This window comes from Ambystoma mexicanum, chromosome 2p, assembly GCF_040938575.1.
Source record: "Ambystoma mexicanum isolate Mex_15411 chromosome 2p, UKY_AmexF1_1, whole genome shotgun sequence".
Lineage (NCBI taxonomy): Eukaryota > Metazoa > Chordata > Amphibia > Caudata > Ambystomatidae > Ambystoma > Ambystoma mexicanum.
Genome location: NC_090923.1, coordinates 1,201,442,984 through 1,201,466,852, shown reverse-complemented (window position 1 = coordinate 1,201,466,852; position 23,869 = coordinate 1,201,442,984). Strand labels below are relative to the sequence as shown.

Sequence of the window (23,869 nt, the reverse complement as noted above, 5' to 3'; positions counted from 1 at the left end):
CATTGTTATTTGCAGTGCGGGTACGTACAAATCTCACATTTCACTCACTGGGCCTCATTACGTGAATGGAGGCAGCCATGCCCTTAACAAGGGCATGGCTGCCTCCATTCCGGGTTCCAGTTCCGGGTTCTGTGAATGAGGAATTACCGGGTCATTCCAACCTTGGAGGACACGGTAATTCCTCATTCACAAAACCAATCCCCATTCCCATTTGAGCCCCCATAGGGCTCAATGGGGATGGAGCTAATAACGGGCCCGTTATAAACGGACCTGTTATTAGATCCTTGGTCCCCTTGCAGGACCCGCTAAGGACGTCTGGTCTGATCAGACGTTCTGTGCGGGTCCCGCTAGGGGACCTCGTAATCAGGCATCCCGCAATGAACGGTGCCAGTCCTGTAACGGCACCCTTCATTACGGGAGCGCCAGCCTCGTAATGAGGCAGACTGTGTTGATTTGTTCTGCCACACCATTAACCATTAAATGTTCTCAGCTGCACAAAGGTAGTTTTTCGCACTATTAGCCATAACAGTCCCGTTTTTCATACCTATTGGGGTCCACGATCCTATGGTAACATCTAATATACTCTTCGATGAAGTATGTACATCTGGGTAGTTTGTCCCAGTGTGCATGTATAACCATCAATCTTCAGGATGTAAATCCTTGTCATGTTTGAAGTGCTCCATTACCTCTGGGAACCAGCTTCAAACTAGGAAAATGACCTGAATATAGTAAAGAAAGAAATGAAAATCTCCTCCAGGAGTGATGTGTTTTAAGTTACTGTGAGCCCCCCTCTCCCTGTTAACATATTCCATGTAATTCCCTTGTGGCCACGCCCCCTTCAGTCGTCGGTTATCCAAATCGTTTCCATTCTGGTACTACTTTCTTATCACCCTCTCTCCATCATATTCCTTCAGCAAGTAGAATGCCATAATGTCCTCCCAAGCAGAGAACAATCCCTTGCATTAGAAACAACGCTTCAAACAAGAGAACATATAGCAGTTTCTTCAATTGGAAATTATAAAATATATATTATTTAATGAATAATACCTTTACTCCCAAGCAGTCTATAGATAACTGCATTGAGAATTGAATTACACTTTTATTTTTTTGTGGTTAAAAATTAACCTTGCGTTCTCTTTTTGGTTAAAACCGAGCTTTGCTCTGTGGTGGATGGTTTCCCCTTAAAATAGACTTATGTCTCAATGTATTTCATGCAAATGGACTTACAGAGCTCTCATTATGTACCGGGATCAGACATCCCCTACTTACTTTTCCTATGGCCTGGTAGAGTGTTGGTTATCCAAGTAGAACTAGAACCATTCTGCAGATGGGACAGAGCCATGGAAATAGCCAGACACAGGCTGCAACCAACACAGAGCGGCTACCAGAGCTGCAGAAATAGCCAGAACAAAGTTGCAAATGAACAGAAACAGCTTGAAAAAAAGCAGAACAAAACCAGAACACCAGAACTAGGAAATAAAGTGGGTAAACTCAGGGCAAAATGAAAGCAGCTGCATTTCACTAGAATCACCCACCTTTTTGTATTTGCTCTGAGTCTGACTCTGCTCCGTACTGAACAACATTCTATGGCAGTGTCCTGAAACTTTATAAGGTTTTTTTCCCACTCCCCGATAACAGAGAACTGGCACCCTACACTTCTGAGAATGGGAACATTGTAGCCTTCCCCTTTGCCAAAGGGGTGCATTTATAGGATGAGAGATATGACAAGCATATGAATTATTTCAATGAATGGGATGATACTTTCACAACTGAAACATGATAACCCCCAAGAGTATATGCATAGTGTGTTGGCTCCCCTTGAAACTCGGGCAAACATGTTCTTTAATAAGAGAAGAGTTAAAGGTCCAGTTGGAATTTCTTGACTGCAGAAAGCAAAAATACAGGGCTAAGAAGCGGTCAAGTAAGAAGAAATCTAGTATTTGCCAACATCTCAAAGAATTCTATTCCTGTCCTGCCAGGAGGACCAGCTACGTGCTGTTGTTCAAGTCCAAGAAACAGTATTGGGTTTGGGTGGACAGGAGGGCTGTGATGATGGCCCTGCTCCCATAGCTCTCAACTTCCCAGCTCCTCCTCGTTCTCAAAGGGGCAGTGTACAAACAGGATTCTCCAGAATGTGGAGTGCAGCTTCGAATAAAGCCAGGAATTTGGCACACATAAGGTCACACTGTTTCTGTGCTGCCACACCACAACCCAGGTGACTAGCCCCATTATGGTTGCCAAAGTGCGTCGACGAGTTTTGATCAGTGGGAAGGCGCAAGCGTGCACAGCAGAAAGGAAGACCAGGAGGATGGTGATGACAGCGAGCAGGAGGTTCATAACTCTGCCGTAGAGCAGCAGGCTGGTGGTGGTCTCAACAGCATCCTGCTGGCTGGTCAAATGCTGGCTCTCCAGTTGGAGGATGCGAGCCTGGAAGGATTCCATCACCTCCTGGTAAAGAGAAAGTGAAGGGAAAGCATAGTAAAAAGAGGATTCCATCCCTAAGAGATCTCTTGCTGACAAGTGAAAAATATAGCAAGCGCCCACCCCTCACATGCATTATACCTTTGCCCATACAAGGCCCTGACTTTGCTATTATTCCTGTGGTGTTTCCGTGGAAATACTGCCCATCTTGGTTCCTGTTACCCACCACTTGGTCTGGCAGATTTACTGCCGAATTGCAAGTGGCAGTAGAGTGGAATTAATCCCCACCTTTGGGGTCCCTATAACTCAATTGGGGATGTGGCGGATTTACTGCTGGCGGTAAATCCGCCTGTGGTAAATGTGCTTTTTTTGCCATTGAAGTGGAGGGTTTCCCTCCAGCATCTTGCTAGAGGGAAACCCTGCACTTTAAGGTCCAGATTGAAATGTTGCAGTCCGGAAAAAACTGCAGTATTTCCATTACCACCTAAAAGAAGTGGAGGTAATGAAATACGCACCAACATTGTATTGCATGGCAAAATTCGTAATGTGGTCACATGTCCTTAAATATATGATCATACCTTCCATCAATGGCTTTCATAATGTGTCACATGTACTTTACTGCATAAAACAGATTCATGGTGGTATTAATCCCCATTTCTTTAGTCCATATAACGCAATTGGGGATCTGGTGGATTTACCACAGATGGTAATTCTGTCTTTGGTAAATCCGCCAATTTTTGGCATTAAAATGGAGGGGTTACAATCCGCCAAAATGTCAATGCCCCACCGAACTCTTAATGAGGCCTATGCATGTCCTGAACATATTATGATACACATACCATGGTGTGTTTCATAATGGGTCACATATGCTTTCATAAGCATTTGTACTGCATAACATGTAATTTAGTCTTGAATGAAGTAATTGTTTATCTAGTATTTGTTCCCCACAATTTCAGAAAATAGTACCCACTAGAAGAGTGACTTACCGGTAATCAATAACGAAACGTCTTAAAATCAATGGGCCTCATTACACGGTAGGCGGTAAGGGTTTACCGATACCGGTATTTTACTGTTACCGGTAAATCCTTACCGCCTTAGTACGAGGTCTCTTTGCGGGTTGGGGGATTTAACGCCTGCTTTTTGCAGGCGTTAAAAACCAACCCGCAAAGGGACCAGTGGAGCTAATTACGGTACCGCAATTTGCGGTACCGTAATTAGCGCCTTCCCCATTCCCATAGAGCCCTATGGGGCAAAAATGGGAATGGGGAAGGGCAATTGTGGAAGGGGGAATTACCGCCCCGCCAACCTTGGAATGGGGCGGTAATTCCCCTTTCAACCAAGGCGGTGCCGGTATTTTACCGGCATGAACCATGGCGCTAATAGCGCCATGGTTCTCTGCCTACCGTGTAATGAGGCCCAATATCTTTTAATTGAAACTGCAATGAATGTAACCACTGCAATGAATTGGATGTTTCAATAGAATGGTTGTATGTGTGCCATCAAGGTTTTTATTTGGTAATGAATAAACAGAACTGCTCTTGCTCTAGAGGTTTCATAAATAAATAGCACATTGGCGAATCATTCACAAGTCAGTGAGTCAAGACATATTTTAGACTAAGGATATATTCACGATCTATATATCACCTTAAGTAAGGACATTTCTGTTTGGGATATTTAGTTGTTCATTCCATTCCTGTTATGTATGTATGACCCTGGCAACTGTGCATGTGGTTTAATGGCAACCATGTATTTGTTGGTTGACTGCAGCCATGTTCTTTATTTTGCAATCAGATGATTCCAACTCAAATGTGCTACATACGTGACTGAGTACTAAGGAAAGATGCACAATTCTGCTGTGGATCACTGTGTCAGTAACGGGACAGGTATCTCTGGACAAAGCATTTCATGCTACTAGGCACTTCCTCACGGTCAAATAACTCACTTGGCTTTGAGGAAGCACATGGCGCATCCTTAAACGCGTTGACCACTGATTGTCACAAGATACAAACAAGCTTTGAAAAAATACAGCACAGGACTTTCTTTTTATTCTACTGTACACTACGGCTTTGAATGTTCCTTTTTTAAATTACGCCAGGACAATGATGGATTCCCTCTCCTTGTGGCATGTATTTTAGCATTCCTGAGTACTGCACTAAACGCGTTTTGTATTCCTTATCGAATTAAGATAGTGTTTTTGAGATCTATAGACGCTTCTTAAGACAACCTAATTTTTTAACAGCTGGGTGCCCTAGATTTTTGCAGATGGAAGGACAACACATAAAAAGAGGTCCCTCATTTTCTTATTTGGTCTAGACATTACCACCAAGCCAATAGCATATTGTACAATGTCATCAAATGCTCAACTCGAAGCCAAAACTAAAATGATGCCTTTATATGGGCAAAAAGCATATTTAGCATCATGTTCAGCCAAATCCAATTTACAGAAACCACAATCTATTGTGCAGTTGCTTTAATGGCATCTTTGTTTTTTTTTGCGTAAGGAATGCTACCACATCCCCTTGTAATCCTGAGTTTAGGTTCACAAGGTGGGCTCTTTCTCAAAGTGTGCTGCAGGCACTTTCACATCATGCATCAGACACAGCTAGCCTTCTAGACAACTTAGAAAACGGGAGGTTGTGTAGAAGGCAATGTAGACTAGGCAATGAATAGTAGGCGTGAACTGCTATAGGGTAAGCCTTCTAAACTTCTTCTAGATGAATTTGTTCAAAAAGCCAAAGTCGCAGATTGGTCTAGGGTGCATAGAAATCTCCTTCATCACTAGAACTTACCGGGAGTAAACACTTCTGAATGTTTCGTTTTGGGAGATCTGTTACATTCTTCGCTAACAGGGAGGCAAAATCCTGTATAGACAGTGTGATTGGGTAAGAAGATTTCCGAGTCTTTTGGAAATTATAAGAATTGAATGCTGTGGCGTCATGAATGTTTGAATACAGCAGCATGCATTCGTCTGCAGTTATCCCATTATAGCCATGAAAATTAGAATAACTCCTTGTCCCACCAGAGATAATATGGTTTGAGGGCCCTTGAGGTCTTACCTTCTGCTACAGAGTGGGTACTTTCACCTAATCCTCTACTTGAGATTTTCTCTACTTTGGAGATGTTGTAGTCTCTGATGATTTGTTGAATCCTATGCTAGAGCAGGATCCTTGGAGGACTATGCAAAGCCACTCTCTGAAAAGATGGTGTCCACTGTAGACCAACTGACCTAACTGTGTCCATTTCAGTATTCACACTCTGAACCTCCCCATCTGCATGGGCTCCAAAAGAATAATTGTTTAAAATGGGACAATCAAAAATGTTTTGGTTGGCATCATGTATCAGTCCTGTAAACCACAGCCCGAACCCCCGTCAGATGCTAAACCACGGGTAAGGCCTCTTGTCTTAAGTTCACCAAGGTTTGCTTAATTTCTAATAACCTGCTTTGATACTTGGTCTTCTTCCACTAGGAAGTCCCTAACTTACTGCTTCTTTTCCAGGATCAGAAAGTGAACAAAATCTTAATATGTGTCCCATAGAAAACGATTAGAATCACTTAGGTTGATATTCTGCAATTCTCTGCTGCAGCCTTGGGGAGGGGGAACATCAATGACCATCCCATATGCAATCGTCACAGATAGATATCAGATAAAAAGATCATTTTAACCAGGTTTCTTGGCCTGCCAATGGCCTTAATAACCAATCAAGAGAAAGAAGCTTCATGCTTAATTACATTTTATCTGTGACATGGCGCTCTACCCCTGGAGATTCACCCACAAGCGGGTGAAGCTTCCGAGCCAAGGCAAGGATGGGAGGGTGAACCTTTCTTTAGGGTTTTAGGTATCAAACTTAGATATAGGGAGGCCAGATGTCAAGGATTTGATGCTGGCTTTTACGCAGGATACAGATGGCTAACTAGGAATGACATCTATAGAACCTTCTCTGTTAGGTCTTGATTCAATATAGGGCGGTTAGGGAATTAAATGATATTTTGTTTTTCAGTATTTCTGTGTGAGAGCTGCTGATTGAATTCCGGGCATCGGGAGGGCGTAGTAGTATTGTTTATTTGTTTAGGGTTGGTTAGGTCATGATATATTTTGAACATCTTGGACATTCTATCATTTCTTCTAAATTCTGAATACATTTTTTAACTTTAATTGTTAGACTGCTCATAGTTGCTACCATGAATCATGCATACATTGTGGTGTTTATGTAGTTTGGTTTCCCGCTATGGTCCCTCAAATCTTCTTTCAAATATCTCTAGGATTTGAAGAGCCTTTAGGTACCATTTGTTCACAGCTCTTACAGCTACTTTCCTATTTTAATTACCCTGGGTTCAAGGCTGCAAAGGGTTCTTTCAACTTAACAAACATGTCTGAGAAGGTGGAAAATACTTTCTTTTGGATGTTCCACAACTACATTGAACAATCCAAAAAGAGTGAATCCCTATTAGAACACACTCTCAAATGTTGAACAAAGACAGAGCCCTCATAGCATAGGCGACAAGGTTGAGCACTTCATTGTTGGTCCTGATGAGAACAATAATGAATTTAGGGGTTCCATGAATTGCAGTATACTTTTGAAGGTGACATTGATGAGAGATCTTCCAGATCCCCCTTCCATCTGATGGCACTCTAGTGCCTGTTGGAAGAAGCATGCAAGATCCATCCACGTATTATTTTTTCAAACATAAAAAATCCTTCTGGGAATGATGGTCTACCCAAGGAGTTCTACCAACTCTTCCCAGACTCCATGATCTCATTTCTTTCTAAGATGGAGTCCTTGGAAGGCAATGTTGTATCTCCATCCTTAAGATATGTCTTGATGTTAGGGAGCTGATTCTGAGCTTGTGATAAAAGTCGTGTGGAAATACGACATTCTCACCTCCAGTTTCCAGCGGCACCATTCGGAAGTGGGTGGAAGTATTGGAGGGGAGATGTCGTACTTTCCAGCAGCAAAAGCTGCTAAAATCTCCCATTGTGGGGGAAACATCTGCTACATTTTCTTAAACTTTCATTAAACTAGAAAAGTGGTGCTACAGTCTAATAAATGCTATGTTTATTAAGGGGAAGAGTGTGCCGTGGAGTTTAACGGCACCTGAGAGGTGTTGTATTTTAACTCCTTTTATTGACGTGCTAAACTCTTCATGGTTGCCACACCTGTTGTCAAGCTGTAAATCAGGGTCATGCAAAAGCCAAGGCTTTCATGTCCCTGCACCACATTCTTTCCCTGTCAGAATATGGTGCAGTTAAGAAATGTGCTGTTCTGGCTTGGAACAATGCATTTCTATGTTTAAACAGACCTCTGAATCAGGCCACAGGTCTCAAATTGAATACATTGCAGCAGACTGTGAGAACTGCATACCAATCAGTCTTATGAATATGGACTATAAAGATAAGGCTAAGATTCTTGCAAAATGTTTAGAGAAGGTTATCTCAAGTTGAATGCATAAGAATTAGTTTGACACTTAGGCTAGATTTGCGGAGACAAGTTATGCTGCAGATAATATGAAGAAACACATCTTTAATCTGTTGAAAGGCTGGCAATTAGATAACCGTTTATCAGTGATTTGCATAGACCCTAAAAAAAAGCCTTTCACCTAAAATGAACTAGCCTACTCTAATTTGCACATCCAGCTTGTATACTCTTTAACATTATGATTTTGAAATCAATTCTGCTTTAGTGAGGAATCGGCAAAATGACCGCTGTCCTTTTGCTATTCTTCACGATAGAACCCTTATTTATTCTGCCAAAAACATTAACGAAATATCAGAAGAATATGTAATGGTGCGGGTAATTTGAAGTTATGGCTCAATACAGATGACCTACTATTGGTCCAAAAGGATGTCCAAGAAGATCAACTCCTCTGAGGTATAAAAGCGAGGCATTCTCTAAAAGCTCTGTATACAAGGTTAATTAGACTAAGCCTGAGATACTACCTCTATCAACCACATGCCAGAAACATCTCTATGATGCCTAAGAAGTCACATGCTGCCCTAAAAGGATGAAATGTCAGGCATGTGGGTATCTGATGAACCTCTGAGAGGATACAACTCAGTTTTAAAGAACTGCTAAAACAATTCAAAATTGACCTAGACAGAGTAACACTTCAGAAACGACCCCTTTGTGGTAAGGTGAATAGCATACATGTGAACACTGAGCCTAGGTTAAACTACATTCTGTTGATGCCTCCTCTCCCAGAACTATAGATAATGTACAGGGACATGCAGATAGAATTTAAACGTTTTATTTCTGGGATACACAAAAATCTACACTGCATTGTGTAAACTGCAACTACACTCATTGATGGGCGGAATACATGTACAGAAATTTTAGAAATTGTTAGCTTGCCTTCAAATTCTAACATATCTGCAACTCAATTCAAAGAAAGTGAATATGAGTGGCCATTGTCGAGTCTTAATGTAGCACATGTCTGAAACCACAAGCATTGGTGAATACCTCTACAAAGAAAGAACTTTCTTTGAATCGCTTCCATAAGGAGTGCTGGATATCAGGGCTGCAGGGAGTTGATACTGATCCTTTATTCCCTGTGGTTTCAAGTTGGCTTAACTCTTCCATTAAGATTAAAGGGAGATTGATATTTTGCTCTAATTTGTAACTATGTGCCATCCCATATATTTTAGAAAGGATCACAGATGCCGAGGGAATGATTCAGACAGCTTTGCCGTTCGAAAAGATTTTATGATTGCTCGTGCACAGAAGACAAAGAAATGTGAGGAGCCCTCTCAAGTAATCTTGGCAAATCCTCCATTCTACCTCCTCATCTTTAATTTGAACCCTAGTATAGTAATTTTGGATTGGTTATTTTAGCAGGGGTGTTAGGGTCTGAATCTGTGAGCTTGTAGATTTTTGCCAATGCATTATGGTGGGCCAAGGGCCCAAAAATGTTATAAAAGACATTATTTTTGTCTTTAGAAGTCTCCATTACCAAAGTCTATTCAACCAAGATTGCTTTCACTTGTCACTGATATCTGACATTATTATATTCCCATCTGTGAATTATAAGTGGAACAGTGGAGTGTGATGGTGAGACTATCAAAATATGGATGGCTCTGAGTGTGGCAACTGGGGGTGAAAATGGTGGCTGGCGAACTCGGTGGGTATATTTAAAAATACAGTGATACAGATGGGTGGGGCCAGAGAGTCTTATAGCTGGGACAGGAGTCCAGTGGGGCTGTTAGTAAGTATGGCCAGGGGAGTTTAGCAGGACGTCAGTGGGTATGGTGGGTCCATATGAGGCTGTTGCGGATTCATGATGGCTGCAATGTTAATGGTGGGTTGAAATGGGGCCTCAAATGAGAGGCATGAGGGTTCATGGGGCTGCTCTGGATTTAGGGTTCCTACTCAGGGGATGGGAGATTATAACTGGCATTGCTGCTTTCCTGTTGTGGGGACTGAAGTCCTAGCCACATAGTAGAAGGGACTGACCCAAGTACATTGGTTTTCTGAGTAAAAGAAGATGCTGATTGCTGTCCACATGTATCCTCATGCGTACATCCTCGTGATATTCAGGACTGGGCCCAAAAGATTTGATTTCTAACACCTGTACATGTCATGCCAGGTACATGTTTCAAGAGACTAGACGACCCACGGTTATTTGATGAACACGAGAAAACGGACAGGCTTCGATACATCCCAACCATGAACACCCTAGGTCGGTGCCTGTCATTGTTGCCCCCTGCCCTCTGAATTTTCAGAGGAAAAATAAAACAAAAACATTCCCACCCTATGGCTAGTTCTTTGGTGGTTTATTTTGTAGTTCACCAGCCCTTGAAAATTCCAAACAAAGTATCCATGTGGTTTCTCTTCTCTGTGGTGTCAGTTTCCAAAACGTCTTTTCCAAAAGTTCATAATGAGTTTGGTGTTATGATGCTCATCACTCATAGTCTCTCCAGTGCTTTATATTGCAAGACACACCCTCCTACTTGTCTCATGTAGGTGTTGGAATACAGTCAGCTTCGGGCCCTCCTTCAGCATCAATAGGCATTATTGGGTCTCCACCATACACTGTATTAGTACCTGGCGGAGGCGTGGCTTAGTCCTCATAGCCAATGAGGAGGCTCGGTGTGAGTGAAATACCATACAGTAACCTGGACCGGTAATGCCCCCCCTGCCCGTCTTGTAGTCTTGCTTCCGGGGATAGGAGCTACACCTGGAAAACCCCAGCTTCCATAGAATTCCTTTCAGGGGTCTTATCAATTCCCCTCCTTGGTGTACTCACCTCTTGCCTCTGCAGCTTGTTTCCAAATCTCCACTCAAAATGGTTCTCTTCATCACCTGGCCACACGCACATTCCTCCTCCGTACTGCGCGTTCAAACCACCCAGGTTGAGGCTTGATTTTTACCTCTTGATTTGGAAGGCATGTTCCCACATGTTCCTCTCTACTCTCACTAGTCCTGCACTCTCATGAGACTACCTTATACTCTCTTTCCACCACCTGATGTTTGCCTCTTGCTCATTTAGGTTCATTTTCTGCCGCCACCTGTAGGAAAGGAAGGCTCCCGATTTTATCTGAGGCTCTGAATTTCAACAAAAATGATAAAAGGATCCCACTTGTCAACACGAGTGTGAGACACGAGTTTGAGACTCGGCGTGGAATCTGGTCTGAGTCGTTATTGTGAGTGCTTTGAAACATACAAGGTAACAGGGGGGTTTGAATTTGGTACTGCATAACAGCTGATGTTATCATGACATACCACACCACAGTAATATGGATTTAGTGCAATGAAGAATGAAACGAACATGTACTAATTCTACTAATAACCCCAAAACTCTAACGTATCCCATTAGTAATATTCAAGGCAGATCAGGCCATAGCCCTGTGGCATAATATTGGTGCAAGATATTGATGACAAGCCAGTTCATTTTAAAAGAGAATAAATGTCAGGGATGGAAGCCGCATTTGCAAGTAAGATTTCAGCTAAGTGAGGTGGAAAATTATGCTTTTCAAAGTAGCTCCATTGTTCATTTCAGAGCAAAGTACCAGTGCTGAGATGTAGCTTTTTGCTTCCGTTTTCCTTCTTGCTGCATCACAGTCAAACGTGCAGGCTGATCACGTGCTTTCTGGAACATTCTGAACAAAGGGAGGTGGTTTGGTTAGCATGTGACATCACTGTGAGGCAGGTATTATTCCTACCATTTGTGTACATTTGTGGGCAGTTCAGACACAGCTTTTAAAAAGGGGTCAGTCAGAGGGAGGAGAACTCTCTCTCTTTCGCTTCTCTCTGTGCTCTCAGAGTGTGCTGTTTTTGCTGAGTGTGTCTGCGGGACTGTGATATGAGAGCCAGGAAAAGCACAGTAGCCTGGGATCGATTGTTGCACTCTAGGGCCAAAAGACAATGGAGTTCCATCAACAGCTTCCATGTGGCAGTCAACAGAGGTTTGTCACTTTGTTGTAAATAGGACAAACTGACATAGTTCCCAAAAGCAACAGACTTCAGCAAGGCAATGTTCCCTAACTTTTCCATGCATCTACACCAGCGTGGCTGCAATTCCAAAGCAAAAAGCAATGCAGGTGGCATTGGTTGGACTTTTGTGACCAGGACTGTAGGAAGGCATGCCTTGTCATGTGGGCCTCCTGTGTTCTTGCTTCCTCAAAACACGCCCATCAATTTCCATCTGGCTTGGGAGAGATGGAGAGGGCAGGAGCCTAAATAGTGACCTGCCAAGACAAACTACAAACATTTCCTTCTTTTGGTGTCAGGCAAAGGCCCTTGAAGGGCATATCGCTATATTGGAAAGGGTGTGTGACTGGACAGGCACAAGGGAAGACCGAGAGGCAGCATTTGTCCACTCCTGCTTTCCATCAGATGATGTCCAATATGCAATACTTGGTTCATCAGAGAATTCAGGTGTCTCATAGGTGGGTCTGTACTAGCTCGTCCAAATGCCACCAGAATATTGTACTTTGGGCTATCTCAGGCCAAAGGGAAACTTCCCCGAGTTGACTGAATAAACTCATGCAGGAGAACAAGTCTGGATGACCTTGCTTGAGGTCCACAAACTGATTTTGGGACTTGATGCTTGATTCAATGATTTGAGGACCTCCAAGAATGTTTTTTCCAAATAAGCAAAGTTGTCCAACAATGGACTTTTTCCTGACATGCCCATACATGCCAGTAACGTTGTTCAGGATATACCTAATCTTGCCTTTGTTGCTCAGAAACCGCATCAGATGAAACAGAAATGGTATGTTGCAATGATTGTAGAATTCTGTTAACTTCCAGTGGTCACCATCATGCTTCACTGAACTCGAATGGGCCAAAGTGTTTTCTGTGACAGTAGCCAGCATATCGTGGGTCATAATATCTTGCAGGGTAGTACACGCCTGTTTAATGCAGCCACATCTAGGCACAATCCCTCGAATTAACCAATTTCATCCTCTAGATTGAGTGGGAGGCAGCATAGTCAAGCTGTGCTTTGCGCTGATGTCATATACCTTTGCTTCTTGGCATGCTCTGCCACAGGGGTTACACATTCCGTTCTTGGTGATATCGCCTTTGCAGATCTGGCAAAACATTGACCCAGTCTGATCATCTCTGTGACATAGACACAGGGACAAACAGGCACTAGCGACCCATACTACAGTCACCCCTAATATTAACGCGAGGAAAGGATAGTGCAGATAACTGGTAAGGGAGATTGGTAAGACACTGGCTCCACAGGCTAGCCGGTGACTAGGTCCACAGGCACATTACCGCAGCAGTGGACATGATCAACAGGCAAAAGATGGCCGCAGAGAGCAGGAACCAAACACCAGGGTGACCGAGCCAGGAAGACAGAAAAGCAAGGTCAAAGGTCAAAATGTCAGACAGGAACCAATACAATTCAGGGCTAGTCCACAGAAGCAGAATAACAATGAAGTGAGTTTGAAAAGCAGATAAGGGCAGATAGAAAAAAAGAATATGTGAAAGTCTCAGAGCGTGTTGAAACGCAAGGCCAGGGCCTCTGTGTCTCCATTTATACAATTTATACTGTCTGCAGACCCAGAGGGAGGCAATGTCTTGGTATCAAGGTTGTCATGCTGTTGGCAAGCATGTAGGTGAATGCATTATTTTCCATGTGCCGAATGCAGGCAGTGCTGGTAACATTCCCATAGTATGACTCCAGGTTAGCACCAGCGTTCTCCAGACTCCATGGCTACCTCCAGCTCCCCTGCAGGAGGGGGCTCTCTTTATAAGGCACCATGGTGGGTACAAGTACCTATCTGTACATTTGTGATAGGATACGCATGCTGCGTAACAATAACATGTTAATTTTGTGAAGATATGCAAATACCCATAACCGAGCATAAAACTACGGCCAATACTTGTTACTGAGGCAGCGTGAAATCTAACCTCACAACATGGCAGGTTACATTACTGAGCACATGGAAACGCGATATTTTTTCCTGGGAGATTGTGGGCATGCGCCAGACCCATTGCTAAAGTGAAATGGAGCCAGGCCATACCTGTTACAGGGAAAATGGAAACTGGCAATGTCTGTTAGTGACGATGTGCTAACTAGTAATTAGAAATACGAGTATTGAGGAAACTGTCAATAACTGTTATTGGAGGAATGTAAGAACCAGCCAAATATATTTGTGGGCCAATTAGAGACTGGGCATGTCTTCTACTGGTAATATGGACAATCACACCTTCTGTAAATGGGGATGTGCAAAATAGCAATACCTGTTACAGGGTGAATATAGGAAATGGTAATTTCTGTTACACACGAAAAGTTACTAGTAACTGTAGTTCACCATCCTTAATATCGTCATTATATTCATAAACAGTTCAACATCTCTGTGCATTAGTGGAATACGCAGCATTATTTATTTCGAATTTAAACACAGAAATAATAAAGGGTACATAAACAGGACACGGCCTAAGTCCCATGGCTGTAATTTCTTTAGCCATATCAGAAGATTCCCCTTGGGTATCTTATGGTCTCATAGGAGATGTAGAAGAGTCCTGGACAGTTGTTGTGCAGGATTATAAATATGAAACACAACATGTCTGGGTACCTGTATATTGGTCAACACCAGCTGTAGGGTAGTTTGAACAGGCTCAGCCAAAATCTCCTCAATCTCAGGCAAAAACTGAGGCAAAATCTCTGGTGTCTTGGACCTTACTGGGGTTCCAAAAAGCTCCTCAGGTGGAACTGTGAAAAATGTTGAAGAATCAAATTCCTCAGAGTTCAAAATGAGATCAATGTGCTCATGTCGAACCTCTGGTACCAATGCAGTATTGGGGCATCTCTCCCTCGAAGATTTCTTTCTCATGTGCTTCTTCTGAGTATTCAGTACTGAGCTCAGTACAGACCACAAAGTTTCCTTATGCCTCTTGTGAGAAGTTTTCTCACCTTTCTTTGGTACCGAAGAACCAGAAGATTTTTCTTCGATAGCCGATATGGGTAATGATGCAGATACAGGGCAGTAGGTCGGTACTGATTCAACACTGGAGGCTCTTGCCTCATTAAAGCCAATCTTGCCTGTTTGGTTGCTATCCGAGGCAGAAGAGATCTTTCCGGGTACTGTAGTGATTTTTTTGGAAATTAACAAATCTTCCGGTACTGGGTGGATCCTTTCAGATCCCTTCTCACCTGAAGGTACTAGCATTTTCCGACCAAGAGGTACTAACATTTTCCCACCCAGACATACTTGCAGGTGTAAGCGCCCAAGGTTTTCCCCTAAACGGTTCTGTGAAGACCCCAGAACTGGAGGGATGGTCTTCACCTGAGTACCGAGGGCTGGTGCCAAAACATGTACCTCACCTGCCGGTATGGCCTGCCTCTTACCAATATCAGCCTCCTTCCTGGTCCTCACCTTGGTTGCCTTCGGTACCGGTCCCAGCTGTGACATGGAAAGAAAACGACTTTGGTGAGACCGCGGGTGAATGAGCCAACAGAAAACACAAGAACTCACTGGGTGATAAATCCCCAGGCATGAGGAGGATCGGCCGCAGAGAACTGCTTCCTACACCGGATGCATTCTTTGAATCCCGTGGTAAACGGCCTGCGTCAGAAGGAGGCACTGCGTAAAAGAAAAAAGAAAAATGAACAAGGAAAAAAAGCACCATTCCGAATGAAAAGTGGATTGGACAGCCAAAAAGTAACACTTCAAAAAATTGCGATGTCACGGAACGCAGCAATTACGACCCACCCAGTAGGCGGACAAACAGGAACTGGGTGTGGGCGGTTGGTGATGTAGGGGTTGAAGGGTTGGACTGGCGCACAGAGGGACGCACACGCGCGATGGAGTCCTATCACTCTAAAGGAAAGGAGGGAGAGCAGGACATAAGGGGAAAAAAGGTACATAAACAGGACACTGCTTTTATCTTTTAGCTTCTGGAAATAAAAGAAGAAAGGTCGAATCAATAGAATAAAATGCAGGTTCAGATTTTTTAAAGAGCAATATCACTTTAAAACCGAGCCTCCAGAGATCACCCAGTATGCACTGTAGTGGACAATGTCTCTATTTCGTTTTCATAGAGATAGAGAGTAAGATAACTTAGCAAGTGTTTTTTTCTGATCCTGAAAGAAATGTGGCCTGTTTATGATTATTATGAAGCACTGCAGGATTACAAGTAACATCTCGCCTCCCTCTAAGGAACAGGGAAAGGACTTTACAGTCCAAGAGATAAGCTAAATGAAAGAAGATTCTGTGGATGGCGAAATACCTTATTTTGGCAAGCAGAGTTATGTTTGGAGAATATTTGGTTGTATTGTTTCTTCCCTAAAATGTCATGAAGAGATTTGGAATTAAAAGTCTAGAAATCTCAGAGCAGTCTGCTAAACTGTGCTATTAGATTTGTGACTTCTGTTCAGTTTCAAGTGATGCCCCCCACGGAATGTTAGATGAAGCTCAGAGGACAACAGACAGGCACATGAAAATAAAACTAGATTTACTTTTACAATTTAGATCTAGACAATAGACTTTGTATTTAAGAGAAACAAACTTGTTTTTTCAGCGCAAAAGTGTGTGCTGATAATTTCAAGGGTTGCCCATCAAACTGTCAGACTAGTTAACTTGTCACAGGCTTTCTGATAAAAATAGCTTTCAGGACTAATAATTCTGATGCTTGGAACAATCCAAATATATATGTGTAGAACAGTCTGTGGGGAGTCAGGAATGAGGCGTGGACACAGAGGACTCATGGTTTTGGTTACAAACCTTTACTAAAGAAAAAGAGGGGTGAACAATACCTCACTGTCCCTAATCTAGGAGGTGTTTCCCTACCTCAACCAAAACTAATGGGTCTGTCCTTTGTCATAGCATTCCAGCATCTGCAACCTTTGGGAAGCATGTCTTGCTTAACCGCGCTTCGCTCTGCATCCTGCAAGCCTCTCCAAAGCATGTTGCTCACCATGCTGCCCTCTCGCATCTCCTAGCTATCTGGACTCCTGCACCGCCACCGGTACGTTGCTCTGCCATGAGCTGGTGAACCCCATGCTCCTCTTCCTGGCATGGTTTTACACCATGTCAGGCCAATGGTTTTTTCCCAGCGACTAGAGCGCTGCTCATGGTTCTCGTGGGGTGGGATCATCACACCTCACCTCTTTGTCTTCTCAGTAGTTGTATTGTTTCTGATGCAATGTTGAAAACATTGACATTGAACTTCATTGGGAGTAATCATCACTGCTCCCTGCTTCTTCCTCATCTCAGTTGTTAATAACCTAGTCTTTAGGGGGTATTGTGGAATACTTGAAGTAGCTTGGTTAGAGGTTCAGGGAGAGTGCCACAATATGCCATCAAGGCATGAGGAAAAGAGGGACAGCCCTGAAAGGGAATGGGGGTATGTGACTGGTTCTGATGACACCATGTTATGCCCCACAGGGTCGCCTCCCCCCATGTGGTCCTCCTTCAGATAGCCACCACCAGGGTCAGGATCAGGTAGTGGCTGCCATCCACTGGCCACATGAGAAGAGGCTACCTGGGCAAAAGGAGTGATGACATCATCAGATTCATCACAAGTCCCAGAAGCAATTTCTGTCTAAATTACTGATTTTGTAATCTGGGAAAATATCAGCTGGAAACCTTTCCTGGACTCCAATTAATTGAGTTAAAAGGTTATGTATGCCTATTCTATTTGAAAAATTAATTTTCCTAGCATGTTTATGTTTATGTTTATGTTTATTGAATTTATATAGCGCTTTAAGCCACAATCTACAAGCTACAATATAACAACAGGTTCAAAAGTGAGAGAAGCATATTTACAAACATGAACAGGTCATTAGAACAATAAGTAGAATTATTTACATGGGGGGGAGAAGTTGTGGGGGAGGGTAGAGGAGGTAGGTAAAGGGAGTTAGGTGTAGGATTTGAGGTTGGGGGAGGGGGAATAAGGTGGTGGGGAGGAGAAGGGGGGAGTGATCTGGTGTCCTCATTGCTCTTAAGTAGTATTTGCTACCAATTTAAGGTCAGAGAGGAAGGAGAGAGGTTGGGGAAAAGAGGGGGGCAAGGGTAGGAGGGGAGGGGTAGGGAAAGGAAGTCAGGGGGGAGTGAAGAAGATGGGCTTTCAGGGAGTGGCGGAAGGATGAGTAGGTTGGGGTGGAGCGGATGGAGAGCGGGAGGGAGTTCCAGTGTAGGGGGGCCAAGAGTTGGAAGGAGCGGAAGCGTGAGGAGGCACATGGGGCTGGGGGTACAGTGAGGAGATAGAGGTTTGCTGAGCGGAGAGAGCGGGAGGGGGAGTAAAATGAGAGGAGGGAGGAAAGGGAGGGGGGCACCAGGTCATGGAGGTATTTGTAGACAAGACAGAGAAATTTAAATATCAGTTGTGAGAGGAAGGGAAGCCAGTCGAGTTGAAAGAGAGAGGAAGGAATAGAGTCTTGAGGGCCGAGGAGACATAGAATATGGATAGAGGAGTCGTAGATGGATTTTAGGGGAGTTAGGTGAGAGACGGGGAGTCCAAAGAGGAGAGAGGAGCAGTAGAAGAGGCGGGAGAAAATAAGGGAGGAGATTAGAAGTTTGGAAGCATGGAATGTGAGAGAGGAGCGGATCTTGCGGATGTTATAGAGGAGGTGGCGACAGGCTCGAGAGGTTATAGAGATTTGGTTGGAGAAGAAGAGAGAGGAGTCAAAGTGGAGGCCGAGATTGTGGGCATGGGAAGATATGGGGAGGTTGGTGGATGAAGGGAGGGGGAGAAAGGGAGAGAGTGTTAGGAGGGAATAAAAGCACCTCAGTCTTGTCAGTATTGGGGGAAAGAAAGTGGGATGACATCCAATCTTTTATGGCCGTGAGGCAGGAAGAAAGAGTGAGGTGGACGTCAGATGTGAAGGAAGAGAAGGAAAGAAAGAGTTGGGTGTCATCAGCATAGAAGTGGTGGGAAATGCTGAAAGAAGAAATGACTGGGGAGAGAAGGGAGGTATAGAGAGAGAAAAGAAAGGGTTCCGGCACGGAACCCTGAAGGACGCCATAGTTCAGGGGGAGGATGGACGGGGTGCGGATGCCCCAGGAGACAGTGAAGGATCGATTGGAGAAGTAGGAGGTGAGCCAGGAGAGAACAGAGTCTTTGAAGCCAAAGGAAGACAGAGTGCTAAGAAGTAAGGGCTGATCTATGGTATCAAAAGCTGCAGAAAGATCAAGGAGGATGAGAATTGAAGATTGCTTAGCGTAGCGAGCAGTGAGGAGAGAGTTGAGGACATAGGTGAGGGCAGTCTCAGTGGAGTGTTTAGGGCGGAAACCAGATTGAGAGGTGGGGGGGAGGGAGTGGGATGAGACGAAGGCAGAAAGTTGAGAGCAGGCAAGGTGCTCGAGGAGCTTAGAAATAAAGGGGAGAAGGGAGATTGGCCGGAAGTTGGAGGCAAGAAGAGGGTTAGCAGAAGGTTTCTTCAGGATAGGGATTATGGTAGCATGTTTCAAAGCTGAAGGAAAGGTGGCGGAGGAAAGACAGATGTGGAAGAAGGTGGTTAGGTAGGGAATAAGGAGGGGGTACATTTTGGTGATGAGGGAGGTGGGGATGGGTTAGAGAGGGCAGCAGTAGGGTGAGTTTTGGACAGGAGGTGGGAGACACATGCAGGGGTGTTAGGAGAAAAGGTGGACAAATTGGCAGTGCTGGAAGAGGGGGATGGGGAGAGGGGAGAAGGAAGAAGAGGAGAGGATGTTCTGGCAAGGAGAGAGGATTTTGGATGAGAAGAAGTTGGCAAAGTCAGAGGGAGAGAGGGGAGAGTTCGTGGAAGGGTCAGAAGTGGGAGGGGAGAGAAACCGAGAGAGGGTCTGGAAGATAAGGCGAGTATGAGAGGCTTGTGAGTGGAGGAGGCTAGAGTAGTAGGAGCGTTTGGCAGATGAGAGGCAAGAGTCGTAGAGAGAGGAGTGATATGAGAAATAAGAGGATTGATTAGTCAGAGAAGGGGATTTGATCCAGCGTCGTTCGAGGCGTCGGAGGAGGTGGCGCATGGACAGAAGGTGTGAAGAGAGCCAGGGTTGGGAAGGTTTGTAAGAAGGGGAGAAGGGAGTGAGAGGATAGAGTTGGTCAAGACTAGAGGTTATAGAAGTGGACAGTGAGGAAAGGGCGTCATCTGCTGAGAGGGAAGCAAAATCAGAACCGGGGGAAGGGAGGAAGAACATGAGTCGTGGAAGAGAGTAGGGTTAAAGTTGCGGAGATCGCGACGAGAGAAGGAGGGAGAGGTGGGGGAAAATAAGGGGGAGGAGTGAGGGAGAAGGAGAGCAAGGCGTGATCGGAGAGATAGTCGGGAAGAGACAATACAGGGGAGGAGGAGTAAGAAGAGAGAAAGATGAGATCAAGTGTGGAGCCAGAGGAGTGGTTAGGTTGGCAGGAAGGGGAGAGAGGAGGTAGGAGTCAAGTAATGAGAGAAGAGGAGAATAATGAGAAGTGGATGAGGGAGGGAGGTTGAAGTCACCAAGTACTGAGAGAGGAGTAGGGGAAGGAAAGATGAGAGAGAAAAGATGGTCAAGGTCTTCATAGAAGGAAGTGAGGGAGCCAGGAGGTCTGTAAATAATTAAGAAGGAGATTGCGTGAGGATAGGTGAAGGATTTGAAAAGAAATTCAAAGGAAGAGAAGGAGGGGAGTGTGAGTGTAGGGGATGAGGAAAGACATTTAGGGTGAAAAATGAGGCCAACGCCGCCTCTGCGACCAGAGTGGCGTGAGACATGAGAGAAGGAGGAGGAGGTGCAGAGAGACACAGGAACTGTGGAATTGAAGAGGGGGAGCCAAGTCTCGGTGATGCAGAGCAAGTGAAGATTGAGTTGGAAGAACAGATCAAGGGTGGCAGTGGCTTTATTGCAGATGGAGCGGACATTCCAGAGGGCAATTTTGATGATGCTGGAGGGGCTAGCAGTGGGGAGGTGGATAAGATTGGGGCGAGAAGGGATAGTATGGGGAGGGAGGTGAAGGCAGGGGGAGAGGTGTGAGGAGAGGTTGGCGGCAGAGCCAGGAGGAGGCAGTAAGGCAAAGGCGTGCAGCAGAAATAGGGGATGCAGCATAAGTGATCAAGGCAGGTTGGAGAGGTCAGCAGAGCAGCAGAGCATCCAGGGCAGAGGGCGGCAGAGCGTCCAGGGCAAAGGGGTGGGTAGCGGAGGCTAGGAGGAGTCCAGAATAGGCCAGAAATAGGGGATGCAGCAAAAGTGATCAAGGGGGGTTGGAGAGGTCAGCAGAGCAGCAGAGCGTCCAGGGCAGAGAGCGGCAGAGCGTCCATGGCAAAGGGGTGGGTAGCGGAGGCTAGGAGGAGTCCCAAGGGGTAGGGGCAAGAACGGCAACAGCAGAGGCCTAGAGTAAGGGTTGCGGCAGGGTGCGATCAAGGGAAGCTGGAGAGATCAGCAGGGCAGCAGAGCTCCAGGGCAGAGAGCAGCAGAGCATCTATAGAAGAGAGGTTGGTGGCAGAGCCTGGAGGAGGCAGTAAGGCAAAGACGTGCAGCCCTGTTGGTGGGCTATTTGTTGTAGGGTTATGGGCTAGGGTCGCTTGCTGGTTCTTGGCAATATTTTGGTCAGGCTAGCCAAATGCATGGTATGCTTGAGGTCAGGATTTGGCCTGAGTGAGGGCCTAGGGCTGGCGCGCCTTAGTGTGCTTCCCTCTCCGGGTGCATCAGTGCGCCAGGAGTTTGCTGATCGAGTGGAGAGTTTGAGTGAGCTGGGTAGTCTTGTTGCCAATGTGGCGGCTCCTCCAGCCCTTGCTCCAGACAGGATGGTTGCTCTTCCCTGGGCAAGTGGCAGGTTGCAATGGGGCACGGTTTGCTGCGCCTTCTGTCGGGCTTCGGTGTAAACCGGGATCGATTTATGTTAACGTTGTGCCTCTTTAACAGCTAAAAAAACAATACTGTTCTACAAGCAAACATGAGTAAAATGTGTGTTTTCAAAGCATTACATTTTTTTGATACTCTTATAACAATTTACTTTGCCCTAACAAACATTGTCTTCACTTTTGGACGTAAATGTGCCAATTTTTGGTCAGAATTGCAATCTAAATAAAACTAAAAGGAATCTGAACAATTTTGTTTGAGTATTTAATTCAACTTCGAGAAGCGCAACAGGAGGGCTTTTCTCTTCCAAATGTGTTTTCGAATGCCCCGGTAGCTGAATAGAGGTGGGAGATATAGAACAGCACCTTAACATCTTACACAATAACTTAATGGCCACAGTTCATAACAGTGTGTCTGGTTACTATTGAGGTTACAGTGTACCAGAAATCCACTGAAGTTGGCAAGGACAATCAAGTTCATGTCCTCTGCAAAGAATCAATGTCTGACCCTTGTACCTAATCCTAAAGTGTTCAATCTTACAAGCATTTCATAACCCACAGATAATTATACATAAGGAGCAGATCTCTCCCTCATATCTCAGAAATAATGCTTGACTTCCAATAATGGCATACAGTGCAGGGCATTGACACCCTTCCCCTGCTCACCAGTAACCTTTAGAGCCAAAATATGTTAGGATATTATCTTATTACTATAAAGTGTAAGAGTAGGATGTCTGCACTCACCCAGATATCACGAGCTTTCTCATAGGAGTGGTAAGCCACCTTCTCCTCCATGAAGGCTAGCTCTTGTTTCAAGTCAACTATTTCATTCTGGTGCAATTCCATAAGGTCGTTGAACTGCACCTCCAGCTGAGTATGCCTTTGAAAAATTAACAAGAAGGTAGACATTAGACAATCTCAAGAAATACCTCTTTGCAGGACCTCTTTGCATACAGACAAGAACTAACTATGACTGCCTAGAACATAGAAGGTATACATTCACAGTACAGTGTTTGTCTAGAAGCTTAAAACAGCATGCATGGAACACCATCAGCAGCCATGTACACGTATGCGGCACATCTGTTTCTCTGCTCTTGAACCATGGCCAGGCAGGCTTTTGGGGTTCACATATCAGCTGCTGCAATTATCAATTTTTATTAATTTGTATTTTCCAAGAGGCCGCATGTATTTTTACACAACCTTTTATTTGGCAGAAAAGGATTGTTGTGAGATGCAGGCGCCCTGACAGTTAAATATGTTGAGCAAGGGCTGCAGATTGAGGCAAAGGTTGAGGGCAACCTGCCAACGTTGCCAACGGTATGTGAATGAGACAGAAGGTTGTTTGCCTGATATCTGCGCACAAAGACACAAGTCAACTACAATTAGCATAAAGTTTAATTGGAGAATTCTTGAACAGCCTTTGAAGAATTCTTAAACAGCCTGACACGTGTTTCGAGCTAAGGGGCTCGTCATCAGAGGCTGGTGATTATGTACATGATTATACAAGGATCCAAATCATCAGATCAGAACAAGGATCAACAAAATTAAACATAGTGGGTTGGCATTGTTATAACAACAGCCACAGTTCCAAGTAAAGGGTACATGTGTGGCAGCACCCGCAAAATGTTAAATCACAAAAATCAACAAAGACAACAGACAAACATAATATACCGACATTTGAGAGCATAGATAAAATATAAACAATTAATCAAGTTGCATATTTTTTGTAAAATAAAGGATATGGTAAGTGCATCCATAATTGCCAGAGTCGTTGTAAGATAAATAGGTTTGAAAGAGAAACAAAGATAAAACGAATTGGAATCAATTAGTAGTTCAAGGGAATATTTAGCAATAGCATGAGAGGTGATGTCTCTCCCACTCAATGGGCATACCAAAAATAGATTAACTGAATAATAGGTAACCTTGTCTTCCTTGCGAATCAGCCTGACTGAGAAGTTTGTTGGAAAAAATAGCATGTTTTTCAAAATAGTCCATGTAAGGCAAAAAACCCAGAAAATACTGCTATCTAAAAAGACATTACTGAAAACAAAGTGCTTACCAATAAATTGATTGATAATCCAGATCAAAAATTAAAGTGGGCTCGACTGTTGGAGAAAAGTAAATAGATCCCATTCAACTATTCGTCATTGCATCCAATTGAGCACTATAGAGGTCATGATAAGAAACGTACAAGGAGTAGATGACGAAATGCATACCAAAATAAAACGCTTCCAATGCGTAGAGAGATCTGCATAC

At 44.3% G+C, this 23,869-nt stretch overlaps 1 protein-coding gene across 2 annotated transcripts in view; it reads right to left on the bottom strand.

Annotated features, from left to right (window-relative positions):
- Positions 1–1,663: 1,663 nt before the first annotated feature.
- Positions 1,664–23,869, bottom strand: part of TEX28 (testis expressed 28) — a 217,181-nt gene continuing 194,975 nt past the window's right edge. For both annotated transcript variants that reach the window (XM_069643079.1, XM_069643080.1), the window contains exons 3-4: positions 22,358–22,493; positions 1,664–2,448 (exon numbers count right to left, since the gene is read on the bottom strand). In XM_069643079.1, coding sequence (XP_069499180.1) covers positions 2,074–2,448; positions 22,358–22,493 — 511 coding nt within the window. In that variant the 3' untranslated portion in view covers positions 1,664–2,073. The remainder of the gene's footprint in view (positions 2,449–22,357; positions 22,494–23,869) is intronic.